This window comes from Arachis stenosperma, chromosome 9 (genome assembly GCF_014773155.1).
Source record: "Arachis stenosperma cultivar V10309 chromosome 9, arast.V10309.gnm1.PFL2, whole genome shotgun sequence".
NCBI classification, from domain to species: Eukaryota; Viridiplantae; Streptophyta; class Magnoliopsida; order Fabales; family Fabaceae; genus Arachis; species Arachis stenosperma.
In genome coordinates, this window is record NC_080385.1 from 161,659,283 (window position 1) to 161,685,106 (window position 25,824).

The 25,824-nt window shown below is 32.6% G+C and overlaps 4 protein-coding genes across 8 annotated transcripts; 2 read left to right on the plus strand and 2 right to left on the minus strand.

Moving 5' to 3' along the window:
* Positions 1–3,344: 3,344 nt before the first annotated feature.
* LOC130950364 (F-box/kelch-repeat protein At3g23880-like) lies at positions 3,345–4,208 on the minus strand. Its single transcript, XM_057878866.1, has one exon. It carries the CDS (start codon positions 4,206–4,208, stop codon positions 3,345–3,347), a length of 864 nt encoding a protein of 287 aa, XP_057734849.1.
* A 6,190-nt stretch (positions 4,209–10,398) lies between these two features.
* Positions 10,399–17,069, plus strand: LOC130951984 (uncharacterized). Of its 5 annotated transcripts, none has more exons than XM_057880744.1 (15): positions 10,399–10,724; positions 11,051–11,110; positions 11,293–11,386; positions 11,899–11,971; positions 12,212–12,257; positions 12,470–12,580; positions 14,139–14,211; positions 14,743–14,839; positions 15,140–15,200; positions 15,319–15,449; positions 15,692–15,809; positions 16,011–16,134; positions 16,325–16,432; positions 16,515–16,580; positions 16,724–17,069. In XM_057880744.1, exons 1-15 carry the CDS (start codon positions 10,659–10,661, stop codon positions 16,813–16,815), a joined length of 1,320 nt encoding a protein of 439 aa, XP_057736727.1. In that variant the 5' UTR covers positions 10,399–10,658; the 3' UTR covers positions 16,816–17,069. The 5 variants fall into 5 exon arrangements, with proteins under 5 accessions (XP_057736727.1, XP_057736728.1, XP_057736729.1 ...); XM_057880745.1 differs by having other exon boundaries at positions 11,296–11,386; XM_057880746.1 differs by lacking the exon at positions 11,051–11,110 and having other exon boundaries at positions 11,296–11,386.
* Positions 17,070–19,457: 2,388 nt separating this feature from the next.
* On the plus strand, positions 19,458–22,204 carry LOC130950795 (probable F-actin-capping protein subunit beta). The gene is made up of 8 exons (XM_057879385.1): positions 19,458–19,756; positions 19,985–20,055; positions 20,427–20,540; positions 20,750–20,832; positions 20,934–21,007; positions 21,166–21,282; positions 21,493–21,588; positions 21,770–22,204. Exons 1-8 carry the CDS (start codon positions 19,628–19,630, stop codon positions 21,851–21,853), a joined length of 768 nt encoding a protein of 255 aa, XP_057735368.1. The 5' UTR covers positions 19,458–19,627; the 3' UTR covers positions 21,854–22,204.
* A 927-nt stretch (positions 22,205–23,131) lies between these two features.
* LOC130947295 (co-chaperone protein p23-1-like) lies at positions 23,132–25,305 on the minus strand. Its single transcript, XM_057875955.1, has 6 exons — positions 25,262–25,305; positions 24,348–24,534; positions 24,093–24,261; positions 23,967–24,004; positions 23,807–23,864; positions 23,132–23,565 (listed from the first exon to the last, which is right to left on the minus strand). The coding sequence occupies exons 1-6, from the start codon at positions 25,264–25,266 to the stop codon at positions 23,348–23,350; spliced, it is 675 nt and encodes a 224-aa protein (XP_057731938.1). The 5' UTR covers positions 25,267–25,305; the 3' UTR covers positions 23,132–23,347.
* Between the last annotated feature and the right edge of the window lie 519 nt (positions 25,306–25,824).

The following is a 25,824-nucleotide window of genomic DNA, read 5'->3' on the forward strand; positions in this document are numbered from 1 at the left end:
TATCTTGTGGTACTCGCAGTAATCGCTGCGGCTCCCCCCTTTTTTATTTTTAATGGGTCTAGGGGGTGGCAGTCTTTCAGTGTTGCAAATCTCTCTGTATACATCCACTATAGAAACTTTCAGGGGAGTATAAGAGTGATATTTCCTTGGCCTCTCGAGACCGAGTTCTTCCTTTTTCTTGGCTTCCCTTTCCCTCTCTTTAGTTGAGGGAGGGGGTCCAGGTCGCCAACTCAGGTCTCTTAGCTTGGCGTTTTCTTCCATATTGATGTACTTTTTAGCTCTTTCTTGTACATCACTTAGAGAAACGGGGTGTCTTTTAGATATAGACTGTGAGAAGGGACCTTCTCTAAGCCCATTGACTAACCCCATTATGACTGCCTCTGTGGGCAGGTCTTGGATCTCCAAACAAGCTTTGTTGAACCTTTCCATATAGGCTCGTAAAGATTCTCCGACCTCCTGTTTTACTCCCAGGAGGCTCGGTGCATGCTTCACCTTGTCTTTCTGAATTGAGAACCTCATCAAAAACTTCCTTGAGAGGTCTTCAAAGCTAGTGATCAATCTTGGGGGAAGGCTGTCGAACCACTTCATCGCTGCTTTCGATAAAGTGGTCGGGAAGGCCTTGCATCGTGTAGCGTCGGAAGCATCAGCTAGGTACATCCGACTTTTGAAGTTGCTTAGATGATGCTTCGGATCCGTGGTTCCATCGTAGAGGTCCATATCCGGGCTTTTAAAGTTTCTCGGAACTTTTGCCCTCATTATGTCCTCACTGAAAGGATCCTCTTCACCCAAGAGTGGCTCTTCTTATTCGTCGCGAGAGTTGTGATTCTTGAGGGAAGATTCCAGCTTTAAGAGTTTTCTTTCTAACTCTTTTCGCCGTTCCATCTCCTCTTTTAGGTACTTCTCAGTTTCCTTTTGCCGCTCTCGCTCTTGTTCTAGCTGTTCCAGGCGGCTGTGGACTAACCCCATGAGTTCAGCTACATGGGATGGTCCTTCTTTTTCCGATGCGTGCCCATCTGAGAAATTTACCTTCGGATTTTTTACCCCGGAGGTGCCCTCTCTATGCTGATTGTTAACCTCCTGGTGTAGGGCTAGGTCCACATCGTTATTGTCCGTGTCCAGATTCTCTTGTTCAGAATCCGTTTCCACATGACCTTCTTCGTGGGATCTGTCTGCCATCAATGGATGATCTCTCGGGTCCCCGACAACGGCGCCAATGTTACGGTGGGTAACCGGAGATTAAACGAATGGATGGTGTGGGCTAGCCCAAACGTGTGAAGGAGGAGCTTTCCGTGGGAGTATGCAGCTCGGGAGACTCCGTCCGACTTGCGTTCGTGAGGGAATGGGGGGTGGTACCTGCAAAGACACTCTGATGCCTAAGTTAGCAAGGGTGTTAGCAGGTCTAGAGAGTATTGGGCTTAGAGATACCTGAGGGATGTCAGTGTATTTATAGTGGTGAGCCAATAACCACCGTTGGAGTAGTGCCATATCTTTAGGATGTTAACCGTCCCATGATCTTAGGGCGGTTAAGATATGGCTTTATGAAGCGGTTAGAGAGATTTTAGGGGCGGTTACTCATTTGAATGAGTGTTTATCTGCCAGCTAATCTCATGTTCGACTTCTTTAGAGTAAGTCGTAGTTGACACCGACTTCTGATATGAAGGTCGGTGTTTTGGGTTAGGCTTAATCCTTCGGATTAGGCCTTTTATTTGGACCTGGGCCTTTGTCATTGGGCCAGGGTATGAACATTTCCTAATCTTAAAAGCACTATATTTAGGGAAAGAACTGAATATTAATATATGATTTTAAGAAAGATAATATTTATATATTGCTAAAGTTAAAATTTGTGTATTAATGTTTTCAGTCAATTAATAGTAGCAATCTATATTACTATATTATTAGAGAAAGATATTATTCTAATTTATTACTAATTAGACCAAACGTAAATTATACTATAATTGTATAAAACTATTTGTTTTTAAATTAGAGAATTAAATTAGTATATTATTAATTTATAATTTATTTTTTAATTTTAAAATTATTATAATTAAATAGATAGACGCTAATTAATGGGTAAATATGTTAGTCTATTAAAAATAAATTTCAAATTGAATTTTATGAATAAAATAATATTTTAAATATTTTTTATTGTTAAAAATTTTGTGATTGGTTTATTTAAGGTAGTTACTTCGATATTTTATTCTCTGATACATTGGGTATGATTTTATTATGATACTCTTTAATATAATATTAACTAATAATTTCTTTCTTAATTTCAAAAGTATTATACTTATGGAAGGAACGTGTATATTAATATATGATTATGAGAAAAAAAATATTTATATATTATTTAAGATTAGAATGCGTGTAATAATATTTTAAATCAATTAATAATAGAAATATATTTAATTATATTATTAAAAAAATAATATTCTAATTTATTACTAATTACTCTAAATATAAATTATACTATAATTATACATAATTATTTGTTATTAAATAAAAATATTAAATTATTATATTATTAATTAATAATTTTTTCTAATCTTAAAAGTATTATAATTCTTTTTCAAAAAAGAATATGTTTCATAATATTAAACATTTTTAAAATTTATTTTATACAAAGTCATAAATAGAATACCTTTTCATTATGGCTACGAATAATAAATGAAAATAAGATAGAATAATCATTGAATAAAATAGATATTAGTGGATAAATTTTTGTAACACATAAAATATAAAATATTGAATAGTGTAATTAATATATTATTATTATTATTATTATTATTATTATTATTATTATTTTATAGCATTGTTTGTTATTTGTATAAGTGACAAAAAAATATAAAATTATTTTATTTAAGTTAAATATATTTATGATCATTTTTTTAAAAAACATATTCTAGATATAAATATAAAGAAATAAATATTTTTTATGCGTCGCACATATATAAATACTAATATTTTCTAAAGGAAATATTTTAAAATAGAAAAAAATAAGAGAGAATTAGAGAAAAATTAATGGAGAGAGATAATTCTATTGAAAAAGAAGTTAGATTAAGAAGGTTATAAAGAATGAAAATTGAAAAAAAATACAATAAAAAATAACTATTTTTAAAATTTTTAAAAAATTTAAATAACCAAAATTATATCATTTGGACATTATCGCCGCCACCAACGATAACAATAACAACAAAAAAAAATTATTTTATTAGATGAGGTGGATTACATAGATCTTACAATCTCATCTTATTCACTTTTCTAACTGAACGTCCTCTACCAATCTTCTAGTTAAAAGAGTGAATGAGAAGAAAAGTATATTAAATAAGTAACGGTATAATCAGCGGTCAATTCCAATAAGCTACTTCACTTGGAAAGCCGAGATGTGAGGGTGAAACCAAGCTTTCATGGAAAACATGAAAGCCCCTGGGAGCTGCTCTCTCACTCATGGGAAATTTTGTCATGCCATCACTTGAGCTGTCAAACAAAGGATAATGTAACCGGTTATGATCATTTGGGTCATACAAAACTAACTTGTAACTTGTAGGAGGAATGGCCAAAACAACACCATTCTCATAGATGTACACCAGGTACAAAGGATAAGGAGGTTCATAATGCTTGAGTTCCACATGTGAGATCACAATCAATTTAGTCCAAGACTCTTCAACTCCATACTCCTTCATTATCCACACATCAAAATGACTTTTCTGATGGTCAACACAAACGCAAAGGCATTCCCTCGCCACTTGCAACACAGGCTCGCACACGTTTTCGCCATTCATAAAAGGCAGAAATACTTCACCGAAACTCTCCCTGGCCAAGTCAAAGAAAACTATCATCCAAGAATTGAGAGTGCCAGGCACCTTGTGAATCCAGTTGAGAGTGCCACTCACGAATTCCCCTTTGCATCGTTGAGGGTAAAATGGGAAATCCGGCATTGTTGACCAAGAATTATTTGCGCCAAACGTCAAAACCATTGGGGTTTTAGGTTCTTGGCGACGTTTCTGAACAAACAACAAGAGCTTGTACCTGTCATGCACATGATCGTAGCCGAAACCGTGATTCACAACTTCTACTCCTCTTTGCTCAATTTCAATCCAATCGGACTCGACTCCGGTGCAAGGGTTCCACAGCAGAACAAAATTACATATAATTTCGAGCAAGCAGAGTAAGCCGTTGCAGGAGCCAAGAATTTCGAGGCAATCTTTCATCTCGAAGCTAACGACAGTGGTAGGGTTTGATGATGGAGATTATGTGTTCTCCAATAATGGCTGTACGGGGAAGAATCCGATATTACAGTCAACGAAATGGCGAGTGGAATAGACCAATCGAGGATTCGTCATGGTTGGATCCGCAATTGAGCGTCGAAAATGGTTTAGGGCAAATCTGGAATTGGAGATTAAGGTTTTCCATGACTTGCAGACGGTCTTAAGTTCCAGAAGGTTCCTCGCCGGAAGCCTGAATAGGATTTCGGCGATGAGATCTTCAGACAGTGTGTTGATTGTGGTGGTGGTTTCGTGTGGGTTGCTCTTAGCAATAGCTGGGTGCAATGCCGTCGTCATGACGACGGCCAAAGGTGTTCTTGAAACGCCGGTGCCGCCGAACTAAGAACGTCCGGCCGCCGCTGAGGAAATGAGTGAAGAACAACCTTTACAAACTCTTTATTTATAGTTCAAATTTAGGATTTTAATAAATTTATTCGTCAACTATCATTAATTACAAAGGATTTAGATTGTTTTGAAATGAGCCTGTATAAGATTGTGTTTAATATAAGTCAAATTTGCATTAAAGTTTATTATTATTTTTGTCATTTATTTTGGTAATTCTGCATTAATTTTTGTCAAATTTAAGATTTCAATAAATTTATTGGTCAACTTTCATTAATTACAAAGAATTTAAATTGCTTTAAAATGAGCGTGTATAAAGCTGTGTTTAATATAAGTCAAATTTGCATCAAAGTTTATTATCGTTGTTGTCATCTATTTCGACATATCTGTATTAACTTTTAACAATAGTTTAGCTAAATTATATTGTATATTAATTTTATTTGTGATATAATTTAGTTAGATTATTATTAAAAATTGATGTAGAATTATCAAAATAAATGACAAAAATAATAATAAACTTTAATATAAATTTGACTTATATTAAACAAGTTTTATACAGATTCATTTTAAAGCAATCTAAATCTTTTGTAATTAATGATAATTGACGAATAAATTTATTAAAATCCTAAATTTGAACTATAAATAAAGAGTTTGTAAAGATAGTTCTTTACTCACTTTCTCAGCGGCGGCGGCACTGGCGTTTTAAGAACACCTTGGCCGTCGTCATGCATTGCACCCACCTATTGCTGAGGGCAACCCACTCCAAACCACCTCCAAAATCAACACACTGTCCGAAGATCTCATCGCCGAAATACTATTAAGGCTTCCGGCAAGGAACCTTCTGGAACTCAAGATTGTCTGCAAGTCATGGAAAACCTTAATCTCCAAATCCAAATTTGTCCTAAATCATATTCAATGCTCAATTTAATGTTGAGATTTATTACATATATTTAATTTATAAAATTGTAAATTTAATCTAATCCAAACAATTTAAAATTAGATCGAATTCTAAAAAAATTATTCAATCTAAATTGTATTATAAATAATATAAATGTCCAACATAAAATTTTAACTCAAAAAACAATCTACCACTGTTAAAAGTTAATACAGAGTTATCAAAACAGATGACAAAAACATAAATAAATTTAATGAAAATTTGACTTATATTAAATATAGTCTTATACACGCTCATCTCAAAGCAATCCAAATTCTTTTTCATTATTAAAGTTAACCAATAAATTTACTGAAATTCTAAAAGCAGCTACAGGTGCCATATCATTAACAAAATATGAAAAACTTGATTGATTAGTAAAAAAATAATTCTCTAGTGCATATAAAATTGTCTATAGATAAGTGTTGATATAAAATTTAAAATATGTATAATTTGTAGATACATAAAACAAAAAAATGATATTGCAAATAAATTTAATAAGACAATAAGCATAAAATTGCTCAAAAATTTTAGATTTTTTTTTCTTACCAATCTCAAAATTATCAATTAAGACTTAAGAGACATATTATATTTTAGAAAAAATTCAATTTAATCAAGTCATAATATAGTATTAAAGAAATAAAAAAGTACTCAAAAAAATACTAAAATACAAATAAAAATATTATAAAATTTAAATTTATATTGTTTTTATTAAAAAAATTAGTATAAAATAAATCAAACTTTATTGAAGAGTAAAAAGAATTATAAATTGTCCAATAAAATAATATGCATAAATTTTTATTATATTATTTGATAATCCACTTTCCTTCTAGATTGAATTCAAGAAATAAGAAGGAATTGAATTGAGAATTTTGCTGGTTGGATTATATAAAGAATAATTAGAGATAAAAAAATAAAATCAAATAAAATAAAATATTCAAACAAGAAATACTCAAACACAAATAAAATAAATAAAATAAGATATAAAGAATAACACCGCTTTTATTGACCAATTCTTAATCCCTCCTCACTATTTGCTAAAGATCATTGCATAGAATAGTCACCAAGTTCTTTTACGCTGGGCCTCTTTCTTCTGCAATGATCAAATCAATTCACCAATGTGATCATAAGCAGCGGAATAGAGCTGCTATTTATTGAGGAAAGGTGCGGCTGCAGCGTTTATTCCACCTAGGTCTATATAATGGACGGATAAAAACTTAAAATAGGCCCATCAAAAAAATTTTTTGTCCTACTTTTTGGATAATTTTTAAACTGACGAAGCAGTTATAATATATTTTTTTAAATTATAAAAAAACTCAAAATAAGCTCATTTGCCATCCTTATTTTTATATATTAAAAATTTAATTTTGATATAAAATAGTGTAAAAGTTATTTTTTTGAAACAAAATAAAAAACATTTAATTTAAAAAAATTAAACTGAATTTTTTTTATATTGGAGTAAATTTGTTGTACTAATACAAATTGGGGAGTACAAATAATAAGTATGATTTTTTTGTAATACTGTTGGTCAATGTCTTGGCATTATCAATTTATTATTGTCTTCGTCTAGAAATACACAAAAATACATAAAAATAAGCTTAATTTAAAAACGACATTACTTTTTGTACTTTTGCATTAATTTTTTTTTAAAAATACATATTCTTAAAGATCTAAAAAAAATGATAAAATTATATGTTCAAATTATTTCTTGTTAATTGTGTGTGGTACATTCGTACATGTATGCGAAAATAATAATGTAATAAGAATGGTACTTTCTAACACTAAAAAAAATATAAAACTTAAGTAAGATGACATAATTAAATTTGGCATATTTAAAATCTGCAATTTTAAATTTTTAAAGTTCGTCTAAACATACCACAAATCTTATGAAATTTACGAATTTTGATGAATGAGAGACAACAAACTTATTACTGGTGCAAAAAAAATATTTGAATTTTCGCAAATAGGATGTGAGAATGGTTTTTTTTTAAATAAAGCCTTTTTATTTTATTACAGAAAAAATCCTAGTATAAAGTTGTTGTACAAGAAGGATTATATTAATTTTGCATATAAAATAGTATAACTTTCTCTAATAGATAATATTATTCTTTCATTATATATTATTTTAAAATTGTTTTTTAAAAAAATACTTCTATAACTATAAAAGATAAAAAATAGAGATAATTTGGTAAAACAATCTGTTTATACCCTGACCCAATATTATAGTCCAAGTTCAAATAAACCGAGAGGCACAATCTAAAGATTGGCCTCCTCTACCCACCGACCTCCTTAGAAGAGGTCGGATTCGACAGAGACTTCTCCGAATGAAGTCAGGCTTGAAGGATAGCTAGCAGATAACATTTATTCAAATAAGTAACTGCTTCTAAAATCTTTCGACCCACTTCTAGAAGTCATATCTCAACAACCCTAAGATAAAGGGACGGTTATCCACCTCCAGAAGTGAAACTACTCTAACGGTGGTTATTGAATCACCACTATAAATCTCAAAGTTCTAATACTCTGTAAACCTGCTTAACCCCTTGCTGACTTAGGCATCGGAGTGTCTTTGTAGTACCACCCCCTCCCTTCTTTTGCATATACAACTCGAACGGCAACTCCCAGACGTGAACCAAGTCGGAGACCACCCTCTAGTAACGCTTGGGCCATTCCAAAAGGTCCAATCCACCTATCTCACGTTATCCACATAATATAACCTACAAAATATTTATTTTAACATCGTGTGATTTTTATCAAATTTAACTGACGTAATTGCTTAATTAATTTAAACGATGATTCAATTCGAGTTGATGATTGAATGACCAAATTTTTAGTTCAATAACTATATTAGTCATATAAAAATTTTTAGACAATAATATTACGAAACGTATAAAATTTATTATTTGTAGTCAATACTTGACTAATTATAATGAAATTAGGTGCGACGATAGGTAGGGTAAGGTTTGGGTTTGGAGTCAACTCTAACCCTATCCGCGAGTTGAAATGTTTATATAAATTTAACCCTATCCTATCTATGGGTTGAGAATATTTTAACCTTAACTCTACCGTTCTTAATCCGCAGGTACCCGATTCTACTCGCGAGTTATAAAAAAAATGAAACATTATTATACAACTTGATGATAATTAAAATAGAATTGATTTTTATATAAAAGAAAAAGTATTAAATTATCAATTAATAATCTTCTTTTAGTCGCTAAGAATCTTTTGCATTTAGTGAGAAGCCTTTCGTTCAACATTCACTTAAAACATATTTTTATATAAGTGTATAACATATAAATATATAGAGTGTGAGTTGATCAGATAAGGTTAAAGCTCAACCCGTATTCAATCCGACCCGCACAAGAACCCTACTCGTTACGGATCGGGTTGGGTACCCGCATGTAGGGGTATGTTGTCACCCCCTAAATGAAACATGTTGACCTTTGATTTCTCAACAAAATAATTTGCAACAATAAGAATTGAGTTAAACTCTAAAATGATTCCTGAGATTGGCGTCGTGCACTAAAATCGTCGCTGGGATTCTAATTGCACTAATTATGTCCCTGAGATTGACAAAAATGCACCACGTTAGTCCCTAACCCATTTTCTATTAACGGCGTGATGACATAGTTTGATGACGTGGCGTGTTAGTGACACGTGTCACTCCATGATTTGGCCACGTGTAATGGTATGATGATGTGTTTACCAATGACACGTGGCATGCCGACGTGAATGTGCGCCACGTGTCACAATGCATTTTGGCCACGTGTCGCAACAATATTCGTCCACGTGTCATCCAGTATATCATGATTGTAGATGTACCAAATTAGTCCCTCACTTTACGTTAAGTGACTCATTTCAATCCTTAAAATTGAATGTTGTGCATCAAAATAGTCTTTTCATTAGTTTTTTTTCTATAAATTCAAAATTATTAATATCTTTGAATTAATTAATTTTAATTCTATTTTTTCACATGTTATTTAAATACAAGTGTTTTTATAAAATATTTTTTCTCTTGCGAATATCTTGAACCGCTGTCTTGGAGTTGACGTGAAGATATTTCAAGCACCCCACTACCATCTTCGACCTCTTTCGTTTAGACTGAAGAGGTCGGACATGTTAGTGGGGTGCTTGAAGTGCATTCGGTCTAGCCCATTTATACACAATGAAAATGTATATTTCATAAGAATAAAAAAAAATGTGTCTAATCAATCATATAATTTTTTTTTATAATAACATACTTATATATTACAAAATTTACCAATGTTAAATTATTATGGAAAAAAAATATAATTAAAACTAAAATTTTAAAATTTTTTATAAAAGTACTTGTATTTGAACTATATGTGAGAGAATAGAATTGAAATCAATGTATCTAAAATATTGAAAATTTTAAATTAAAAAAAAAAAGAGAAAAAACTGGTGAAAGGATTAATTTTGTGTACGACATTTAATTTCAAAGACTAAAATGAGCCACTTAATGCAAAATGAAGCACTAATTTGGAACATCTACAATAATGATATAATAGATGACATATGAACGAATACTGTTACGACACGTGACTAAATAGCATTGTGACACACATTACAACCATCCATATCAGTATGCCACGTATCATTAATTAATACATCATCATACTATTATACATGGTTAAATCATGGAGTAATACGTGTCACTAACATATACCACGTTATCAACCCAAATCATCACACTGTTTATAGAAAATTAATAAGAGATTAACTTAGTACATTTTTGTAAATGTAAAAAACGTAATTAATGCAATTAAAATCTCAAAGTCGATTTTAATACTGGACGCCGAAGTGACTGGACCATTTTGGGCTTAACTCATTAGGATTTTCCAAGTGAAAAAATGTCGGTCTACCACTTTACCCATATTTCATTCAAAGGTGAATTTTCGAAAACGATGTTGTAAATTGTAATTCACAAATTTTCTCAGCTTCTGTTTTCAGTCTGCAGAAATTTGAAACAAAACAAGAAGGGGGCGGAGATTGGTTCCCGTTACGGTTTGGGCTTCAGAAACTGCACCAAACCTGCACGCTCTGGTTTGGTTTTGTTTCGTTTTAATCATTGCCACTATTAACATAACTCCAACTGTGCTTTAAGAATGGCGACGCAACTGAATGGTGGTGACAACAGTGACCTCATAGCCACCTTGCAGGCCAGGGTCAAGGTATTTCCTTTCAACTCCGATTCTATTTTTCAGGAAAATAATATTTCATGAGTGTCATCTCGGATAGATGGAATACTTTTTTGTAGTTTTAGACCCACTTAAGATTTCATTGTATTTTGTAGACATTTAGATATGAAAATCAGTGAACTGTGCTAAAGGATTTGCTGAATTATGTTATGTTTATGTTTATTTTTTTTATTGTTTTTTCAATAGTTCTGCTGGGATGAGGGTTTAATCTGGAATTCTGGACTTAGAATCAACATTGCAACTAAATATGTGTGGGTGTGTGTGTGTGTTTTTAACTGATTTGCGGTTTATAAAATCAGGAATTAGAGGCTGAGAATGCAAGGCTGTTATCTCAACTTGCTAATTGTCAAATTCAAGAGGTTAGCTAGTAAATTGTTTCAATTTTTTTTTAAAGTTTGCTCTTTGTTTAGTCTCCTGGGAAGGTAGAGCGTAGTGGCAGTTTTCATGTAGGAAATACTAACCAAAGAGAAGTGATTGCGAAAAAGGAAATCACCTATGAAAAAAAGAATAAAAGTGAGTGAAATTTTGTGTAAATATGAAGCAGGTGGAGAAGAAATTACATGGCACTGATGCTAAAGAAACAAAATCGAGAAAAGGCAACAGGAAATCAGGAGAAAAGATAGAAAATGTGCCAGGTTTCTTTTTCTACATCCTAATTTTATTTCAAACACATGGCCGCCTAGTACACAAGATCAATGAAAGGGATGCACCCAAGGGGTAGCCTGAATGCATTAGTAATTGATTCCATGGCTTGAATGGGTGACCTCAAAGCTCAATGGTTGCTCCAAGGCTTTACTTCTTTTCTTCAAACACATGATGGCTTGAAATTTTTTATAAAAATTAACTTGCAAACCGAAAGCTTCACTTTCTGTTCTTCAGTAAATGCGTCAGCTGTGTTTAATGGACTTTAATGAATTCAGTGATTTATTGATTTGTATGCTTTCTATGTTCCTGTTTCTCAGCTCCAAGGGGGCATTTTGTCTGAATCATCTATTCTGTATACGTGGTTTGCCCTTTCCACATCACATGTTGTAGGTTGTAATGAAATTTAAATGACAAAGGACCTAGTTTGCTTTTAATCTCATGAGCAAGATGAGTTTAGCAAAACAAGTTGGCATTTCAAATTAACTTCTGCATCTTGGTGCAGGCTATAACTCGAGGTTTATGAGTCATCACAGCAAGAGATATGTAGCTTTAAAAGTTATGTACTTTGGAAAAAGGTATATGTATCGTCACTATTACATCTGGCCTTGTTTTTTTTCCAGACAATTTGCCCATCTTTACTGAAAAGACAGTTGTTTTAATAAGTTGTACATCCTGAGAGCATTGGATGTATAACCTGTGTTTTTCCTTCTTCTTATTTGACTTTTTTACCTGTATTCCTTGAATTAGAAACATATAGATTTCATGTGATAATGAATATGAAGGCATTTTAACAGTTTGGTATTGGCTAAATACAGGTACTATGGTTTTGCTTCAGAGGCACAAATGGAACCAACTGTTGAGGTTTGTTATGTTGCAGATACACAAGAAAATAATTCTGAATTTTCTGGGAGAAAAAAATTGATCAAGAACTAACAACAAAACATCCGATGCTCATATAGATTTTTATTTTTCTGGATGTACACCATGTGGATAGTTATTAAAAAAAAAAAAAAATCAGCTTGGCATTGACTGTGAGATTTTATTTTTTATTTAACTTAGAACATTTTTTGCAGTCTGAAATTTTCAAAGCTCTAGAGAAAACTAGGCTTTTGGTTGGTGACAGGAAGGAGTCACAGTATTCAAGATGTGGTAGAACAGACAAAGGTGTTTCCTCTGTTGGACAAGTAAGTTAATGTTGAAAGGGGGAAGAAGAAAGGGAGTGTGCTTTCTGTTTACTATGACTAGTACATTGACGTTTATATGCTATCCTTTGATGTATTTGGCTTGAATGAGATTCCCAGATATTTATAGAGTTCATATGTGATTTCTTCTAGGAAACTCCTTTAGCATCTATATAGAGGGACCGAAGAGATCCTTTCAGTCCTTCACTACTTTGTTTTCCTATCTTTTCCACTACTTTGTTTTCCTATCTTTTCCTTTGTCTGATGCCTTTTCATTTTTGGAGGATATCTTACTTTCCCTAGAAACAATGATAGTTTTATCATGCAATCCTTGATAATTTAAATTGTTTGAGTTTTTGTCACAACAACAACGATGCCTTGTCCCAGTAGGTGTGGTTCAGCTACATGGATCAAACGACGCCATTGAGCTCTATCATGTACCATGTACCATGTCTACAGAGAGATCGTTTATATGTATATCTCGTTTGACCACCTTATGGATGGTCTTCCTAGGTATTCCTTTGCCTTTTACAATTTTGTCCATCTTCCATCTCAGCCACTCTCTTGATTGGGCGTTCTGTCGGTCTTCTTCTCATATGTCAAAACCACTTGAGACGCGATTCTACCATATTTTTCACAATAAGTGCTACTCTAACTTTCTCTCTTATATCTTCGTTCCTTATTTTATCCAATCGCATATGACTACTCATCCATCTCAACATCTTCATCTCTGACACACTTAACTTATGTTCATACTTCCTTTTGGCCGCCTAACACTTTGTATCATAAAGCATAGCTGGTCTGATAGCAGTGCGATAGAATTTACTTTCTAGTTTTAAAGACACTTTTTTTGTCACATATAAAACCAAACACACTCCTCCATTTTGACCAACCTGCTTGGATTTTATGATTTACATCCTGTTCAATTTCTCCATTATCCTGTATAATGCACCCAAAATACTTAAAACTTTTAACTTTTCGTAGAATATTTTCTCTAATCTTCACCTCTTTATTAGGGTTTTTTCTTCGACGGCTGAATTTACATTCCATATATTTTGTCTTGCTACGGCTTATGTGCAGACCATACACTTCTAGAGCTTCTCTTCGTAAATCCAACTTTTTATTTAGGTCTTCCATTGACTCTCTTATAAGAATGATATCATCGGCAAAAAGCATGCACCATGACACAGGTTCTTGGATATGTTATGTGAGTACTTCCAAGACTAATGTGAAAATGTATGGATTTAAGGATGATCCCTGGTATAATCCTATACTAATAGGAAATTTCTTTGTCACACTATCTTGAATCTTCACACTAGTTGTAGTCTCATCGTACATGTCTTTAATTGTACGAATATATGTGATTTTTACTCTTTTCCTTTTCAAAACCTTCCATAAGACCTTCTTTGGCACCCTATCCAATTTTTATTTTTATTTTAAGAGGATGTATCAGCATCAAATTTCTAATTATGATTAAGACTATTATGCTGTTGATTTGTGGATTTATGTGATCTAACTTGTTACTTTATTGGTTCTCTTATTTGGTAATGTTTTGATGCAGGTGATAGCTCTTTTCCTAAGATCAAACCTAAATGATGTAGGTTCTGGAGAAATTGCTTTAGAAAGTCAATATGGTTAGCAGAACAATCTTTAGAGCTCACACAAGTAGACATTTAATGGTGGATCTGATATTACCATGAAATAATTTTTTCCATAAAAATTTCCCAGGATTTACTAATACCTTTAGAAATTAAATTTTCAAGTGTTAAGCATACAACCAAACTATATATATCTGACTACAACATCAGTTAAAGTCTTAACATTAACATTTTATGTGGATGGCATAGGGTTATTTCTATTGGTGTATGAAGTTTGATTTCTTCCCTTCCTCTTACCACCTCTTATTAACATATTTTGTACCCCGCATAGATACCAACCGGATAACTTATTAGGCTGCTTTGTTGTAATAGGTTTGGGTTCAATGCTTTTAGCAGGTTTTCTTTATAATGTTTTTTATGTTATGGGTTTTTGGCCGTTTTCTAATCATTGATGATTGAACCATGCTCTTGACTATTTTCTATAACTATAACAATTTGACAATTGTACGGATTTCTTTTCCCCCATTTTGTAAAACAAATATATATTTTTTCTTTTTTAAACTGCAGAAGGGGAAATTGATTATGTGAGGGTGCTCAATCGAGTCCTTCCAAATGATATTCGCATTATGGGCTGGTGTCCTGTTCCAGTCAATTTCCATGCAAGGTTTGTATCTCTTAACTTCATTTTCTATATGAATATCAAGTTATACTGAGTTTGAGAGCAACGGGGAACAACTGATTGGGGAAGTAGGTTTGATATGGTTAGGTAAACCATACTATTGTGGTGAAGTTCATACTCAACAGATTTATTGAATCATGAAGTAGCTGGAATATTTTCATTTACTTACCCTTCAAATTGAAACAGCCTTGCAATAAATCAAATTTTAAAATATTAAATAATTAAGCTTGTTATTTTGAATTATAGTATTTTTTCATCATGTCCCTTGCTTATTTGTGGATGCAGGTTCAGCTGTTTAAGTAGGCAGTATAAATACTTCTTTTGGAAAGAAAATTTGAATATCCTGGTGGGAAAACATTACCCCTTTGCAATCTTTTTAGATCTCAAAACCGCCTTTTCTCTGATTCCAATAGACATGTGAAATTGTGAATTTTACAAATTTTTCTTTGGTTCATGTCCATTAGGCAATGGAGAGCGCCGGGAAGAAATTGATAGGAGAACATGACTTTAGAAACTTCTGCAAAATGGATGCTGCAAATGTGCACAACTACAGGAGGAATATCACATCACTTGAGATGTCTCCCACAGATGTGAGGTTAAGATTGGTAGACAATTTTTCTGACCCTTATATGTGTTTTTGTTTGTGTGTTTGTGAGTGAATCCTAAGGTTAGGAAAACATAGGATAAAAATCTAAGATGTAGAACAAGCTGAGACTTTTTTTATGGCAATTGGTAGACCCTATGTTATACGAGGAGAGAAACTCTAATTCTTTTTCATTTCGGAATTCAGTGTTTTTGGGCTTGAAGTTTATGCATCATTTTCATGTTTATCTGCAGGTATGGTGATAATGAACTTTGGGTGATTAAAATCAGAGGCAGTGCTTTCCTATGGCACCAGGTTCGCTGCATGGTTGCTGTTCTATTCATGATTGGCAAAGGCCTGGAATCTCCAAATGTGGGTACCTAAAACTCTCAACTAAATCACTTTAAAATTTTGTTTTGCTGTTGCCTTGTTCGTCCTTTAAGAGTGTCCGGTAAAGCCATTCCTGTCTGATTACTGATGGCCGCATGTGTATTATATGACATTTTCCAATTTTACTTGCCGGAGCCAATTTTAGTACTTTGAGCTAAACACTTCACTGCTTAAATTTTGTAGGTAATTGATATGCTACTGGACACTACTAGTATCCCAAGGAAACCTCAGTACACCATGGCTTCGGAGGTTCCATTGGTTCTTCAGTCATGTGAATTTGAAGATATTAAGTTTATATGCTCATCAGGTAGTTCTGATTTTTTCCTAGATTAGGAACATGGTGACTTGCTGTTTCACTGAATTCTTTCTAGAAATCCAGTACCAGTTACATATTGGAGACGCATCGTCTTTCCAATTTTTCTTCTTCGCTTGCTTAGTTGCACATTTTATTTAGAGAAATTTGATACTATCACTTCATTAATTTCTCTCGTATATAGATTCTGGAGAAGCACTGCGTGTACACTTGGTGAACGAATGCCAAAGTTACCAGCTTGAAGCTGCTATCTTTCATGAGGCACTTATTAATTGTGTGCCTTTATCAGAAGGTACAGCAAAATGCATTCCCAAATTAATGTCGGATTCCTTGTGTTTACAGTGGTCTAATGCTGATAACCGATCCTTTTCCAGATCAACCTACTCGAGAAAGAAAAAAGAAACCTTCACATGTCCCTATTATGTTGCGACCAACTGAGCGTGAGTTTCAGTCACCTTCTATATTTTAAAGTTTGTATAGAAATCTACTCAAATGCATGTGTTTGGAATGTTTATGAATTTTGTTCTTGTAAGCTTCACACTAGATGTTGTTTACTGACTTATTCATACTGAACTAAATGCAGCATCATATGAAGAGCGCCGCTCCAAATTCGACTCAAAACATGAAGATCATATTCATACTGCTCATCTCAACATTGTAGGCCTTCCTACATAGGTTGTATTATCAAGTGATCACTTTTTTCCTAATTGAAAGTTCTGATGTAGAGTGCAATCTTTTTATCTGGGCTATTCAAGCCCCTCCGAGATTTTATTGTGAGCAAAAGAGCCAAAGATAATTAATTATCAATTGTGGATACAAAATTACTCACCCTAACCTGCTATTTACTTGGATACTAGCACTTTGTTGTATTTAATCTTTCATTCTTGTGAGTAAATGAAATGACTCAAATGAGATTAACTGAAATGAGTAATGACCAAAATTGAATGCAGGTGAACAGCAGTTTGCTTGGTTTTGACACTTTCAGCTTTCAATTTTATGCTGGATCTAATTATATATTTTAGATACACTTTTTTAAAAGGTAGCTACTTCCATAAAGACAAGATGATGTTGTAAACTGTTAGATGGTTTAGTCAAATATGTCAAACTATTTAATGGTTTGTAATATCATTTTTATATAAAGATGACTTTATTGAAATAATCACCATTTTAAAATTGTCTTTTGATAAGTGATTTATAAATATTTGTATATAAACACCTGAGGAGCTTAGAGTTAGTGTTCAGTTCCTGATAGGATGTTCAATGTTGAATTTACTTGAAACTTCTATGAAAAAAAAAACTACAAATTTTGTTTGATTTCCGTTATGAACAAAAATAATTCAATCCATGTGGAAATAAACCAGAAATTATTTTTAATATAGAGATAAAGATGGTGTTTTGGTTTAATATTGATATTTGAAGTGTATTACAATATTATGAATGTATAAAAAAAGGTGTTCAACACGCATCCTACGTGTTGTCAGAATGTTGACACTGCCTGTTGTGTCCAACACACACCTTACGTGTTGCAACACGGATCCTGCATGTTGATTTTTTACCTTCAAAATTTATTCAGTTGTAATTACACCAAATAATTCCATTTTTAACAAAATACTAATATTTTTTCTATATAAAAAAAAATTAGCCGAAATAAACTTGCTACGAGCCTATGACCACTTTGGGAGGAAAAGAAAGAAAAAGGACAAAAGCTACTTCTAAAATGCTTTGCCTGTCCATGTTTCCGATATTTGGTGCCTTGAAGGCTTCAATCAAACTCCTCCAAACCGACAATTCAGCATGTGGGAAAAAGGTTGAATCCCCTAAACAACTTAAATCCCTTCCATACCTTTTCCTCGATGATGGTGGGATAAGATAATAATAATGGCCCTATGCTTGTTAATTGTTATCATGTATATGTATGAATTGGAAGGGATATACATGTCACGCCAAACGCCAACTATTCAAATTGAAAATAAAATCCATTAACATCAATAATGATTGGTTAGGGTTAGTGAACCCTACCATCCATCCAAAGTTTAGGGTTTTTTAAACAAAGTTCGAGTTTTAGGATGACAGCTACATTGCACAAAAATTTGCACTATAAATATTTGACTTAAATATATTTATTTAGAGTAATGATCAGAATTTTTATTTATTTTTTAATTTTTAAATGAATAAAAATTTAAATATAAATTATTTTTCAAAACGTACAATAAATTCAAATTGTTTTTTTCAAATAAAAACTAAAAAAAGATAACTAAAAACAATTTAGGACTTCCAATATAAAATACACAATTTGTTCGTATAACGAGTAATTTGAATGAATTTAGTTTTTTTGTTTAATTATAAAATAATATAAGAGATTAATTATTATTAATTTTATAATTTTTATTATATATAAATTTTATTATCTTAATTTAAAAATAATTAACTCTATACTTTGCCACTTTATTAATTCTCTCATTTTAAAAGAGTTCTACCCAATTTAAATACTGCCTAAATAAGATCTAAAGATCTCGAGTATAGTATCTTGTAATTTATAATGGAAAACTATCCCATTATAATCACATAAATAACTAACCCAAGTTGGGTCCTAGCTAGATCATCTCGGATACCCCACAAACGACCATACAAAATACCGTATTTGAAGGTATACCCATTTCCATGAACCCCCCCCAAAAAAAAAGAAGTTATACACAATATTAATTATTATTATTATTATTATTATTATTATTATTATTATTATGTTCGTCTCTAATTTCTTGTAATTTCATTAAATTTATAATTAGATCTATTTATTTTTTTAATTAAATTTTTATATTATTTTTTATTTTATAATTAAATCGTTTTTAATATACAAAAATATTTTTTTACAAACTAAAAGTATTTATTATTAAAATTTAATTAAATTTTTAATTATATATTTTTAAAAATATGTTCGGTTAATTTTAATATTTTGATATAAAAAATTTAATTATAAAATTAAAAATAATATAATAATTTAATTAAAAAATATAAAAATCTAATTAAAAATTTGATAAAATTATAAAAATCAATATCCTAATTAAACCTTTATTTCTTAGTCATTTCTTGTTATTCTTCAAAATAAAACAGAGGATTGAGAGAACTAAATATGACTATCTCTAAATAATAATTCTGTGATAAAACATAACCTCTAAATAAAATAAAAATTACATTTAACCTACCTGCAATATAAATTTTAAATTAATAATTTAGTAAATTTCATTGCATTTGAATATTAATTTGTTTTTGGATATAAGATTTGCGGAAAAGGGAAAAGAGGCATAGATGGAGGGAAAGTCGGATCAGAAAAGAACACCAAGCTCCAAACAAAAATCTCTTTAACCAACATAAAACGCCAAATTCTGATTTTGCACTGCACTGCGTATTCTTCTCGCTCTTCAGAGAGAGAAACCGAAGAGAGAGAAAGAAGAAGAAGAAGAAGTAGTTTGTGGTGGTTGTTGGGAAAATGGACGCAGCTATGGGATTGATGAGGAGGATTCCGCCGAAGCACACAGAGACGGCTCTCTCTGCGCTTCTCAGCCTAATGCCTCATCACTCCTCCGATCTCCTCTCTCAAGTTGATCAGCCCCTTCAGGTAACCCTCTCTCCCTCCCTCTCTCTCTCTCCCTCTAGATTCTGAGAATTAGGTGCAGAAAATTTCAGGGGAAATGGGATTTTTATCAGTTTGCAGAATGGTTTGGTGACAAAAATAGTGTCTTTTTTTAAAAGTTTATTTATTTATCCATAACTTTTTGTGTGGCCATTTTGTTTTTCAAATTTTTATTTTTATTTATTTATTCTAAAATTTCTGATGGCAATGCAGGTTATGTGTGATGTGGACTGTGGGAAGGAATTCATACTCTGTGAATATAACAGAGATGCTGACTCTTACAGGTTGATTTTCTATGCTTGTTGCTTGTGTTGTTGACATTGTGTTTTTTAAGTCTTTTGTTGTGAATCATGCTTCTTTCGTTCTCTTTGGTATTCTTATCTTGAATTTTATTTCCTTTGAGCAAAATCAGTTTCAGTTTGTTATCTTTTTGCCAGTATATATTTGCACAACTTAATCCCGAAATGGAGATCAAATGATCAATACAAGTAGCTAATTCATTACATGGTTATGGCTAAAGAGTTCACTTCGGATTGCAGATCTGTAATTTGGTTCTGATGAAGTGTTCCCTTTCTGTTTTCTCTGTTAATTTGTATAGTTTTTAGTGAAGGTTAAGGACAATGCTAAACTTATTTTATCCTGTTCCTTTCTGCAGATCACCTTGGTCGAACAAATACCATCCACCACTTGAAGATGGCTCCCTCCCTTCGTTAGAGTTGAGGAACCTTGAAATTGAAGCAAATGATATCTTTGCAATATATCGTGACCAGTGAGGTCCTTTACTTACCACGTCTTTTTTGGTTTATGTGTTTTCAAGATGTCTTGTTAGGATTTTTTTTCCTATCTAGCAACTTATTCCCATACTTCTGTTTCTTGTGAAAGAAAACCAAGAAATATGCTATTATCTGAATGTAATCATATACTTATTTATGTATATTGTTTTAAAACAACATGCACCATTAATGGATAATGTCATAGATATTATGAAGGTGGCATTTCATCAGTTTATGTATGGGAAGATGACAATGATGGTTTCGTGGCTTGCTTTCTGATAAAGAAAGGTAAGCCTGTTATTTGATTACATTCTAATTTCTAATGGACTATAGTTGACTAGTTTTCATCCTTTTGATCTTTTTCTAACATGAAGTTTCCATTATTTAAGATGGTTCGAAGACAGGGCAAGGTCGTCGGGGCTATCTAGAGGAAGGAGCATGGGATGCTATACATGTTATAGAGGTAAAATGCTGGGTGTAAGACTAAGCTTTCATAGATGTTGTCTAATGACCAGTGGAAAACTGAAGAAAAAAAAAAACTCTTATTCTAGTTTTAGTTTTTATATATATTGCAAGTTGATTTTAGTAGTTTCAGTCACACTCTTAATTATGTTAATATAGGTGGGACCAGAGGACGAAAACACAAATTATCGGTTAACCAGTACGGTTATGCTGACTTTGACTACAGATAATGAATCATCGGGTACTTTCAGTTTGTCTGGATCAATTAGGCGACAGGTAATTTCTATTAGAACTTGTTCATGTTAAACATTAGATTAGATCCAGTTAAGAGTTACATGGTTGTTGTTTAATGAAGCAATGATGATAGGAAATCTTTGCAAAGAGAATTTTCCCGAGTAATTCTAATCCAAAAAGTGTAATTTTGTGTGTACATGCACTTTCCTTGCTTTTTGCTGAAGTCATGCCTTTTCTCCTCCTACGTTTTAGATGAATATGAGGCTATCAGTTGCTGATGGACATCTTTCTAACATGGGAAGGATGATTGAAGAAATGGAGAGTAAGCTGAGAAACTCGCTAGATCAGGTACTTTCTGCTTAGAAAATTCAGCTGCATGTTTGCTGTACTCAATAGTTTAGCTTCCTTTTATTTTCCTTGTTCAGATTATCACAGGAAGTTATTCAATTCAAGAGTTGTGTCCTTTGCTTTAGAATTTCAATCCATAATGCAACCTTAATGTACTTTATCTTGTCAACAATTTTTTCAGGTATACTTCGGAAAAACAAGAGAAATGGTTTGCACATTGAGACCACCATCTGAAGTGGTGCAGCTGAGGATGCCTGAGAGCTAATGGCCACTACATGCAGATGAGACTATCTTTTCTTTATATGTTACAGCTGGGGTGACAATTTGTGTCTTGCATTTGCAGTTCAGAAGAAGTGCTGGAGATCATGGATATCTTTAGTTTTGTGAAGGAGGCAGTTGTGATTGCTGTTTTTTTGTGAGCTGTATTGTTTCTGTAATGAGTAGTATTGTGTTTGTGGTTGATAGTGGAATTGATCCCGCACAACACTCTGAATTTCTAAAACTGGTGACTAATGACTTTTTCTGTAATTTAGCTTATTCGAAGTATATTAGCCATATAATGGTCATTTAAAGTCATTAATCAAGATATTTAAGTAATGCTGGAGAAGAAATACGTTTGAACAATTGTTTCTTCAATTCTTTCGTATGCCATAAATAAATCAAGGTGCTGCTCCACAATTAAATCAGGTAATTCAAAATTGTGCAGCACCCGAATAAAAACAGTGTGATTGGCTCAAAATCAACTATAAAGGTCAGTAATGCGTAAACATATTTGTTCTTATAGCTACTTTATCCAAAAACGAAGAATTTTTCCAAACCGACCATCCCCAACCCAAATGTCAAAACGCTGAAAGAGTAAACATGTCAGCAACCTAAGATCACAAGAAATCTCCCAAGTCTTTTGCAATGAAAGCTACGACAACAAAGTCCCTGTCTGAGTTTTTAAACTTTAGCTTCAGGTGCAGCACTAGGATTGCCATCCATTGTTAGGATTGAAATTCACAACACAAAATTCAAATTTAGTGTAGCAAGGCTTAGAAATAGGGCTGCACACGGATCGGATCGGATCAGATATAGCCTAAAATTCTATCCGATCCGCACTGCACTCATCGGATCGGATCGGATACGTTATCGATATTTTTTTCAGGTTCGATCCGATCCGATCCGCATATTTACGGATCGGATCGGATATTGGGTATATCCGCATAATTTAAAAAAAAAAAGCTATTTTGAGATTTTGTTTGCCTGTTTTTACCAAAAAAAATCCAGAAAATTCATTTTTTACCTGTTTAAGTCTATTTACTCCTAAATTATTATCAATAAAAGTTCTCTTGAATAACAAAAACAAAATAATAGTACAAGATTTAAGTTTAATTATTCTAAGTTGAAGTACAACATAAAAAATTAAAACGAAAATATCATAAAATTCATAAAATAACACACTAAAATTCATATCATATTAGGGTTTACTTTCTTAAACTATGCTATTTAAACTATGCTATTTATATGAGATGTGCGGATATGCGGATCGGATCCACGGATATCATAGTGCGGATTGGATCCGATGGCTATGTGGATGGGATAATATCCGCAAAATTCGGATTGGATGCGGATAATTACCGCGGATATGCGGATATTATCCGATCCATGTGAAGCCCTACTTAAAAAAATAGAAGAAGGTATGAGATACACAATTGATTATTATTATTTTTTTTGGCCTAGGACAATTTATTATTATGAATGCAAATTACAGCAGTGCTTAGCCCATATAGTAGTCTTTGGCCCAAACAGGGGCTTTCTTCACTCTTACACTTTTCTTAATTGGGTCAGTTCTTGCAACATCCACCTTCTCTTTTGTGTCAGCTTCCTTCTCTTTTGTGTCAGCTTCATTTGCAACATCCACCTTCTCTTTTGTGTCAGCTTCATTATCAATTGATGTTTGTCCTGTTACCTCATCTTCAGAGTCACTCTCATCATCTGAAAACACAATCAATCATAATTCCGATATCAACAACTAACCCTTAACTCAAAGTGGAATCAGCAACATAAAAAACAATTTCAGGATGTCCTATGTTTAAAAAAAGACCAATTACACCAAAACATAAACCAATTTGAAGGCAATATAAGAGATAGACAAACGCAGTAATCACGAAAACAACAGTGAGCTTGCCACCACCAATTTCATGGGGTTTAAACCGGTTTAGCAAGATATTCTTACCATCAGCATTGTTGGTCGCTTCGGTATCCAGTTCCTCACCTCCACCCAAGCTCAATTTCTGGATAACAATTCAATAAGCGAGTTAAAAACTCGTCAAAACAGGGAAACAGGGAAAAAAGAAGTACTATAGTAATAAACTATCTTGAGTTATGATACATACAGAAAAATCGAAGTTGCCAAAGTCCATATCGGCTCCAACTGAAAGACAATATGCAAATGAGAGCACTGGCAGAAAATAAAAAAAAAATGAACTCGAGTCCTTTGAAATTTTAGCAGAATCACTTACTTTTACCGTCTACGTCCACCTCGTCATGTTCATCCACCCACTTATCCCAATCAACTTTCAAAAAGGCAGGAGGTTTCCCTCTTTGCTTCAACAATCTGTCCCACCATTTGTCCTCAGCCTTTGCCACTAAGTAGAAGATACTTCTCGAGCCGACACAAACCTTGCTATTCTGAAAAGAAAGATGAATACAAAATTAATACACAATTGTGTAAAGATATGACTATCAGAACAATTATAGGAATAGGTAGTTCTTACATTTACATCAACCTTGTCAAACAGGTCAATGTCAATTTCGTAAGGTATCTTTTCTGCGTCAGTGGTCGCAGAGAAGTAAAACTTTCCTTCTGGCTCCAGTTTAAGCTTCACATCCTGGGCATCAGGCAACTCCACAGTTATGTATACCTCATCAGACCTCTGAGCCCACTTGACAGGAGGATGGCGGCTGCATTTTAAAATATCAAAGGAATTTAGGGACCTGAAATACTAATTTTCACTCCGAATAGTGATCCCAAGGCCCCCGCTGCCACAAGAACACAGGATATGCAGGATTTCACACACGGTGAGTTCTATGGTGCCTTTTACTATGCTGCATAAATTGTTTAACTTTCTTTTAAAAGTAAAATAAAATATTTAAAACAAAAATTAAAATATTTAAAATTTATTAAATATTATCTATTTACTTTTTTTAATAAGTTAGGCACAATATCAAAAGCACCATAGCATTCACTTTCACACAATATATACAAGCATCAAATGCCATTAACAGCACCAACAAGAGATCACTTGGTCAATACAGCATTGATACAGTAGCTGTATAAACAGTCGTATAAAATTGTACCAATACTGAAAATATTCAATACAATCACAAAATTGTGAAGCAAAACTTTAAAACATGATAGCACTCAAGTGTGAAGAAAATAGAAACATGGTGATCAACATTTAGGACAGAAATTCTACTCCGAAACAACATTGATTTAGATTTTCCCCTGATTATATAAGGTGGAAGGAGGGGGAAAAAACACAAGTTGAAGCTCAACGGAATTCATAACAATAATAAAGGATGAAGATAGCATAGATGAATGAAGCAAACAGAGCATATATAAATTGATAAATGTTGTTTTTCAAGCACTTTCTCAGGAACCAAACAACATGAAGGTAAGAAAATGAACCTCATGTTTGATTTTTGTGTGGAAAATGTAGAGGAAGAGCTAAAGAGTAGAACGGTTGATTACAATTCTGTGATTTTTTCGGCAATGCTTCATTTATATAGCACCAATATCTCAATACTAATACTAATTAAAAAGGGATTTGGATCCTGTAAAGTTTGAATTTCACTTTAGAGAATAATGTGTGATCTTTTACCATTAATTTTATAGGTGGGACCAAAAATAAATATGAAAGAGAAACTATTCAAGGATAGAAGATCACACTTTATTCTCTAGAGTGAAATTCAAACTTTAGAGGATCCAAATCCATTAAGATAGACCTTGAAATCACCACTTTACAATTTAAATGAGGAAATCCGGTTAATCCTTATCAAATATGATAGTTTCAAGGTAAACTATTCAGATTCAAATGGTATAAAAAAAATAATTTCAAAAAATACAAATGATAAATAAATTTTTAAAATATTTTAAAATGTAATAAAAATAATAAGATATTATATATACATTTTAAAAACAGATTTTTAAAATCAAATTTTAATACAATTATTTACAAGTAATTTTAAAAA

What these genes read in the sequence shown, in the direction of transcription:
- LOC130950364 (XM_057878866.1), bottom strand. Translation starts at nt 4,208, where the DNA reads ATGAAAGATTGCCTCGAAATTCTTGGCTCCTGCAACGGCTTACTCTGC.
- LOC130951984 (XM_057880744.1), top strand. Translation starts at nt 10,659, where the DNA reads ATGGCGACGCAACTGAATGGTGGTGACAACAGTGACCTCATAGCCACC. An exon ending in AAAGATAGAAAATGTGCCAG is followed by an intron (nt 11,387 to 11,898) that starts GTTTCTTTTTCT and finishes ATCTTGGTGCAG; the next exon opens with GCTATAACTCGAGGTTTATG. An exon ending in TATGTTGCGACCAACTGAGC is followed by an intron (nt 16,581 to 16,723) that starts GTGAGTTTCAGT and finishes AACTAAATGCAG; the next exon opens with CATCATATGAAGAGCGCCGC.
- LOC130950795 (XM_057879385.1), top strand. Translation starts at nt 19,628, where the DNA reads ATGGACGCAGCTATGGGATTGATGAGGAGGATTCCGCCGAAGCACACA. An exon ending in AGAGATGCTGACTCTTACAG is followed by an intron (nt 20,056 to 20,426) that starts GTTGATTTTCTA and finishes TCCTTTCTGCAG; the next exon opens with ATCACCTTGGTCGAACAAAT. An exon ending in TTTGCAATATATCGTGACCA is followed by an intron (nt 20,541 to 20,749) that starts GTGAGGTCCTTT and finishes ATAATGTCATAG; the next exon opens with ATATTATGAAGGTGGCATTT.
- LOC130947295 (XM_057875955.1), bottom strand. An exon ending in TTGACAAGGTTGATGTAAAT is followed by an intron (nt 24,262 to 24,347) that starts GTAAGAACTACC and finishes CTTTCTTTTCAG; the next exon opens with AATAGCAAGGTTTGTGTCGG. An exon ending in AGCGACCAACAATGCTGATG is followed by an intron (nt 23,566 to 23,806) that starts GTAAGAATATCT and finishes TTGTGTTTTCAG; the next exon opens with ATGATGAGAGTGACTCTGAA.